Source organism: Galeopterus variegatus, unplaced genomic scaffold (genome assembly GCF_000696425.1).
Source record: "Galeopterus variegatus unplaced genomic scaffold, G_variegatus-3.0.2 Scaffold10681, whole genome shotgun sequence".
NCBI classification, from domain to species: domain Eukaryota; kingdom Metazoa; phylum Chordata; class Mammalia; order Dermoptera; family Cynocephalidae; genus Galeopterus; species Galeopterus variegatus.
Genome location: NW_007736792.1, coordinates 44,731 through 51,942, shown reverse-complemented (window position 1 = coordinate 51,942; position 7,212 = coordinate 44,731). Strand labels below are relative to the sequence as shown.

Here is a 7,212-nt window from a genome sequence, read left to right as displayed (position 1 = left end):
GCCCGATTGCTTTGAGACCCGATTTATTTCCATGGATCGCCCCTTCTCTGCTTTCAACCCCCCCCCCTTCCCCGGCCCTCCCTGTCCGCCCCCCATCCCCTGCTCTGACTCAGCTCTCTCTCTTCCACAAAGGCCACCTCCCCTCGCTCCCCTCTCTCCCACTCTGCCCTCCCTCCATCTCTCTTCTCCTCAGAGATCATTCTGTGCCCACCCCATACCTTCGGTCTGCGTCCAAATGTCCATCCTTCTGCTCCTCCCCCAGCCACAGCCTCTGGTCTGACCCAGCTCACCACACCCCTGTAGCCCCAAGGGAAAGGGGCCAACTTTGGCGGTCCTACCTCCCTCAGTCCCATTAACAACAGTCTCCTTCCTTTTGCACCAGTTCTATTGTCGCATGCTGAACACCACCGTCTGCCCAAGACCCCACTCAATGCACCCCTTTCCAAGAATGGACCCGCCACTCTCAACTCAGAATCAAAAGACTTCATGTGTATAAAGGATCTGTAGGTCAGATGGCTCAGGCAGCCATCGGATGCTTGAATCCCTCTACAGTGACCCAAGTAGCTCTTCCGCAGGTCTCGCAGTAGGCACCACCCCACCTTCAGGCCAGGAGGCTCCCCCACTTCCCAAAGAGCTTTGGCCTCATGAAAATGACCATCCTCATCGGCCCACCAGTTTCCCAGTCAGGCCTCAAACCCTGTCTACCCCCTCCTAATGGCTTCTGTCTTCTCTTTGACTTGAATTCCTATTCTATTCTGTTCTGTTTATTTATTTATGTATTTATTTTGGTGGCTGGCCAGTGGTACGGGATCCCTCAACCTTGGTGTCATCAGCACCACACTCCAACCAACTGAGCTAACCAGCCAGCCCCTGTTCTTTTAATTCCTATTTTAAAAAACTCTCTCTCTCCTTCCACTCCCCCCTTCTCTCCTCTTTAATCCATCACTTGTCTCCCAACTGTCAGGTGAACCGTTTCAGTGTCACCCTTCACTTTCTCTGCTGCCACTGCTTCTGGTGGACGTGCCCAACTCCTTGCTCACCTCTCCTACCTCTATCCCCACCGAGTCTTCTTGTCAGATAAATTCACTGACTCTTACAGAGCCCACTAAGGAAGATGTATTCCTCCCACCCACCAACAATAAAGCCCACACATAGAAAGCTTCCCCCTAGAGAAGTTCCGCCTTTATTTGTACAAATGTGAATAGGTGAAAAGCCCAGCTCCTATACAGAAAGCCTCAAAGATTCCTCAGGACAGAATGGCCAATTGTTTTCTTGTAAGAACCCAACGTCTGACCCCTCCCTGTAAACAACAACAACCAAGGCCATACGATGCTTTTTCTGGGTTTGCTATTCTTGGTTGAGCTAAAATTGAATATTTTGGCTAAGCATTATTATTTCTCTCACCAAAAATGTGAGGGCAGTAGGGCCATGAAAGGAAATGGGTAATCAGAAGGAGTGGCAGCTGGCAGAAGGGAGCGGTGTGGAAGGGTTGGATGCACCCAGGGTGTGTCCTCGGGGTGTTCTGTGGGGGAAGACGAGAATGGCACAGGGAGGCGAGGGTGAGCAGCTAACCTTCCGGCCACTCCAGGGAACGAGGTGATTGCTGTGGACTGGAAGGGCCTGAAGGATGTCGATCAAATCAACATGGACAGCACCAGCTCCCTGCACGGGAGCAGCCTCCACCGGCCATCTACCGAGGTGAGGCCCTGTGCTCAGCTGTCCCCTCGCCAAAGGACCTTTGAGAGACCCTAACGACAATTATGGACAAGCTCCCCAGTCTCTAGCTGCCTGGTCCTTGAATTTTCTTCCTAAATTCTGAGGCAACATCTCAAACGCTCCCTTAGACTGACTTGTGTACACACTAAACATTCCACTCTGAGATCTTAGTTCCCTACGTTAACCTCAGGAAAGCTTTCCCCATTCATGTAATCCTGAAAGTCCTTCTGAGGAAAGCGGGGTGACATGCACTCCTGGAAGTGCCTGGGGTACCCATTCCATTTCCTCTTCCCTCATAGCAAACACGGACGGATTTCTCCTGGGACGGCATCAACGTGAGTGCAGTGGTCCTCAGAGCCCCCCATTGCCCCCTTACTCCTCTTCTTTACATTGTCCCCTAGATGTTCCATAGAACACGGTGCTGGCTGACTCCAGCAGGCACTGTGAGCCCTCACGGTCTCCATCTACCCCCAGTTCTTAAGGGCGGTTGGGCCATATACCTCCTTTGGACTCTGGGGTATAATAGTTTTCCTTATCACCTGCCCTAGCTTGAGTCCTTCTTCCTGGAAATCATGAACTCTCCTCCACACATAAAGCACCCCCATACCTTTTCATTCCCCTGCCCTTCCTCCACGTTCCCTATCCCAGCTCTCCATGGAGGACACCACTTCCATTCTTCCGAAGCTTAAGCGAAACTCTAACGCCTATGGCATCGGAGCCCTGGCCAAGTCATCGTTCTCAGGTGAGACTCCCAACCTGGACATAGGTCCAGACAGAACAATCCCTACAGTCTCAGTCTTCCTGCTCCTTTAGGCTCGGTGAAGACCTTTATCTCCACACCCTGACCTATTGCCCTTTCTGTCAATGCTCTCCCGTCCTCTGGGCTACCCCTCATACAGCTAGTATATGGAGCCATGTGGCATACCCTCCTCAATGGGAGGGGTCCCGTGTGACTGGGGAGGGGATAGTGAGAAGGGTCTGGTATGACTTTCTGGAGGATGTGGGGAATGTCTGGCCCCTTAGGGATCTCACGAAGCATGAAGGACCATGTGACAAAGCCCACTGCCATGGGGCAAGGCCGGGTGGCCCACATGATTGAGTGGCAGGGCTGGGGGAAGGCACCAGCCATTCAGCCGCAGCACAGCCACGAGTCCGTGCGCCGGGATACAGATGCCTACTCTGACCTCAGCGATGGCGAGAAGGAGGCCCGTTTCCTAGCAGGTACTTGTACCCAAGTCCTTAAGAGACACATTTTCAGGATGGCTGGAGACTAGCCCTCCAATCTGATTCCCTATGGCAGGATTGGCCCCATCCATATGTTGACCATAGGCTAACACTTCCAAACAGCTCTAATTTCACGTTCTTTGACTTGTTAATTCTGATAAGTGCCCTCATTTTTTTAAATTAATTTTTTAATTAAAACCTCAGAAAATGAGGGGAATTAGATGGGATTTGTGGACCCACCCCTCCCAGTGCCTTCTCTTCTACATTGTGGCACTGTTCAACTCCTGAACTCCCTCAGTACAGGAAAAAACACAGGAGCCTTGGGCTTCAAAAAGCTCTGTTTCTACACAGGAATCTAGAAATAAGAGAAAGAGAGGCCTTGGAATTCTTCTAACCTTTGCCCATTACCATTTGGTGCCCTGAATTCACTTACTTGTCTCACTTGTGACAATCACTGAAGTATCAAGGGAATTAGGTGAGGTGATGGTGGCCTACAGAAGAGGTTTAGTTCTAGGAAAATGGTATAGGTACAATGGCAGGCACGTAGTGTATCTACAAGAGTGGCAGAACCCTAGTGGCAGGTCTCAAGATACCTAGGAAGAGTGACAGGTCTGGAAGAGAAGGGAGGTATCCTTGTGTTGATGGTGTGGGTCATAGAAGAAATATCTGGGGATCGATGACAAACACATAGGGATAGGGAGGTAAGGTGGGGGAGTAGCAATGAAGCTTAAACTTATTCATGGCTGTGACTAGAATAGGGACCCCCAAGTCTACTCATCCCCCCTATAGTACCCTCCTTTCTCCTCCCAATCCCTTGAACTTTCAACCTTGTATCACTGTGGACCCACAATCCTATGTTGCTCCCTTGAGGGTTCTCTGTTGATCTTGAAACTTACCTTCTAGATTCTTCTGTCCTTGACCATCTAATACTAGGTACAATTCCTACAAACCTCCAAAGATAAACTGTAAATCCCTAATTTTAATGCCTTAGGATATCTCACCAGAAGACCCCCAACTCTGTTCCCTGGGAATCTTAAATCTGACCTTCTGGGAAGTCCCCCATGATTTTGCCTTGTTTGGGGGCCTCTACGAAGCCTGTGCTGTTCAGTACAGCAGCCCCTGGCCACATATGGCCATTGAGAACTTGAAGTGTGGCTAGTCCAAATGGAGATGTACTGTAAGTGTAAATACTGCCTAGATTTCAAAGACTTCATACAAATTGAAGAATGTAAAAGATCTCACTAATAATTTTTATATGATTATATGTTGAAATGATAATTTACTTATATTGGGTGAAATAAGATATATTATTACAATTAGTAACATCTGTTTCTTTTTAAGTTTGTTAAGCATGGCTGCTAGAAAATTGTATTGTATTTCTGTTGAATAGCAGTGCTCTACAACATCTCCCCGCCCCTGCACTTGTCTAAGGGTCTCTGATCTATCTTGTGTTAACCACATTTCTTCTCACAGGTGTCATGGAACAGTTTGCCATCTCTGAGGCCACACTCATGGCCTGGTCTTCCATGGATGGTGAGGACATGAGTGTCAACTCCACCCAGGAGCCATTGGGCTGCAACTATAGTGACAACTACCAGGAGCTGATGGAGAGTCAGGGTGAGAGATGGTTCCAGAATTCAACTCCTGGGGCTCCAGGGGCCTCTCTGACTCTCTAGGCTCCCTCCACTCATCTTGGTTCTGTTCAGACTTTCCTGCCCATCTCAGCTTTCCCACTGTCTCCTCCATGATCTGTGTGCCCCCTGTGTCTCACCCTCAGTGCTCTATGCTGCTGTCACTGCCTTTGGTTTTCTCTGGCCCCCACCAACCTCCGTGATTCTCTTTACAGATGCCCTAGCTCAAGCCCCCATGGATGGATGGCCACACTCCTATGTGTCCCAGGGCATGTACTGTCTGGGCTCATCGGATGCCTGGGAAGCAAGCGATCAGTCCCTCATCGCCTCTCCAGCCACAGGATCCTATCTTGGCCCTGCATTTGATGACTCGCAGCCCAGCTTGCATGAAATGGGGCCTTCCCAGCCTGCCTCAGGATACTCTGCTCAGGAGCCTCCACCTTTGCTGGGGGGAGACACTGACTGGGCTACAAGCGTTGGAGGAGTGGACCTGGCAAGAGGCCCTGCTGAGGAGGAGAAGAGGCCATTGGCCCCTGAGGAGGAGGAGGATGCGGGATGCCGGGACCTGGAATCACTTTCCCCACGAGAAGACCCTGAGATGTCCACTGCTCTCAGCCGGAAGGTATCTGACGTCACATCGTCAGGTGTGCAGTCCTTTGACGAGGAGGAGGGTGAAGCCAACAACTAGCTTCCTGCCACCCCAGGGCCTGCCTTCCACTCCCACCTGAGGGGCACGGCTGCACCCCATACCCTCCCTTCCCCCAGCCGTACAGCTGAAACCCCGGGCAGAAGACAGCGGGGAACCCAGGAGCCTCCAGTCCTCACCCGGAGAATGGAGGACAGGGATGGGCTTTTATCCGGGCTGACACTTTAGAAACCACAGGTCCAGGGCCTGAGACCCAGGCAAGGAGATGGTTATGAACTTGGCATGGCCATGGGCTTCTGGGTCCGTGCCAGGAGCCTCCAGCACGTGCAGCCCAAGGACAGGAGCACAGAGCGGTGAGCCGGAGACCGGATCTCGATCCTTCTCTCCCTGATTTTGTCTTCCAGGAGCCTTGACTGTGTTGTCTGAACTCCTCCTTCCTTCATTTCACTCCTGCTTTTCCCGGCTCTGTGTTTTCTCTGGCTGTGGCCCCAGCTCATCCCAACTGCGATCCTTCTCTCCCTGATTTTGTCTTCCAGGAGCCTTGACTGTGTTGTCTGAACTCCTCCTTTCTTCATTTCACTCCTGCTTTTCCCGGCTCTGTGTTTTCTCTGGCTGTGGCCCCAGCTCATCCCAACTGCGAGGAACAGACCTCAGGGGCTGCTGGACCTGGCTCGCCAGGTGCAGACAGGCAGATGCTCACGTCTGCACGGAGGGTAGTGAGTCTGCCCGCAGCTGGTAATTTGGCTCCTGAGATCAGGAGTCCAGGAGGAGGTGGACATGGCAGCTGGGATTTACAGGGGGCACAGGCATGATTCTGTATATCAAGGCATGTCCAGAGAAGAGCGTCACTGATGAGACCAAGAACAAACACAGCTGCTTTTTCTGGAATCTCGAGTATTCAGTGGCTTATAGGAGGATCCTAAGGATCTGGGAAAAGACCCAGACGGGGCTGGCTTCTCCAGCTCTTACTTCCCTTTCTGCCTTCTTCCATCCCCTGCTCTGGGAGCCCTGGCCCTGAGGAGTGTGAGGGGCCACCAGTGTCAGATCTGCTGACACAGGATGCAGATGTCCCAGCCAGTGGGGGGAGCATGAGGGCTATCTCCCTCCACCCACCCTTTATTCTCTGGAGCTGTTTACACTTTTCTCTTTGCCTTTTCTACATTTTTATAACTTCTTGGGGACTCAGGGTTGAGTGGGGTGGAGGAGGAGTCCGGTGCTGTCGTTCCCTAGGCTGGGCTGGGTTGTTGGCTGAGGGATGGGCACTCAGGTCCCTCTGCTCCATGGTCAGCTTCTTCCAGGACTCCCGAGACAGCCTCACAGATTCCTCCCTCCCTCCTTAGGCCTCCTGCTGGAGGAAGACGGGCAAAGGAGCGTGTTCTTCCTTCTAAGATGGTTTATGGTGAAACACCCAGTTTCTACTCTGGTGGGGCCGCTGAGCAGCATGGAAGCCCCAGCACTTCCGTGAGAGCGCATGGTGGCAGGGGACAAGGCAGAGTGGATCGGCAGTGGCAGTGAAGATGAGAGCATTGTGCCCCTCCCGCTGCAGTGGTAACCCACTTGCTGCCCTGGGCATAGGCAGATTTTGGCAAGGAGAGGGAAGCCTAAGAGGTCCATTGCCCTGTTTCCCTCCAGCTCCAGCCCCAAGGCCTGTGTCCTACCCACACTCTGTCGGGGGACCTGCTACTTGTATCCTCTGTTGGGAAGGGAATACTGTCATCCTCTCCCAGACCCTGGCACAACTACCCCTCAATCCCAGTCCCCAGACTTTTATTGCTTGGATTGAGGAGGTTGAGAGTTGAGGTGTTTCTGTCCATCTATCACCTGCTCCCCATCGAGTTCATACTCTCGTGCACGCATGCTCCTGAAATGCAACCAGGGCTGGGCTCCTTTTCTTCCAGGGGAGGTGGGAATGATTATCCTGAGGTTGGTTCTTGGAGGACGCAGGAGCAGGCATGGTCAGCCACGGTGGGTGAGCAGCCACTTACCTGATCGAGT

General features: G+C 52.2%; 1 protein-coding gene across 1 annotated transcript; it reads left to right on the top strand.

Annotated features, from left to right (window-relative positions):
• Positions 1-1,561: 1,561 nt before the first annotated feature.
• FAM131B (family with sequence similarity 131, member B) lies at positions 1,562-5,674 on the top strand. The gene is made up of 6 exons (XM_008594379.1): positions 1,562-1,698; positions 2,016-2,051; positions 2,365-2,458; positions 2,740-2,937; positions 4,414-4,557; positions 4,787-5,674. The coding sequence occupies exons 1-6, from the start codon at positions 1,645-1,647 to the stop codon at positions 5,257-5,259; spliced, it is 999 nt and encodes a 332-aa protein (XP_008592601.1). The 5' UTR covers positions 1,562-1,644; the 3' UTR covers positions 5,260-5,674.
• The last annotated feature ends 1,538 nt before the right edge of the window (positions 5,675-7,212 follow it).

What these genes read in the sequence shown, in the direction of transcription:
- FAM131B (XM_008594379.1), top strand. Translation starts at nt 1,645, where the DNA reads ATGGACAGCACCAGCTCCCTGCACGGGAGCAGCCTCCACCGGCCATCT. An exon ending in TCTCCTGGGACGGCATCAAC is followed by an intron (nt 2,052 to 2,364) that starts GTGAGTGCAGTG and finishes TCCCTATCCCAG; the next exon opens with CTCTCCATGGAGGACACCAC. An exon ending in GGAGCTGATGGAGAGTCAGG is followed by an intron (nt 4,558 to 4,786) that starts GTGAGAGATGGT and finishes TTCTCTTTACAG; the next exon opens with ATGCCCTAGCTCAAGCCCCC.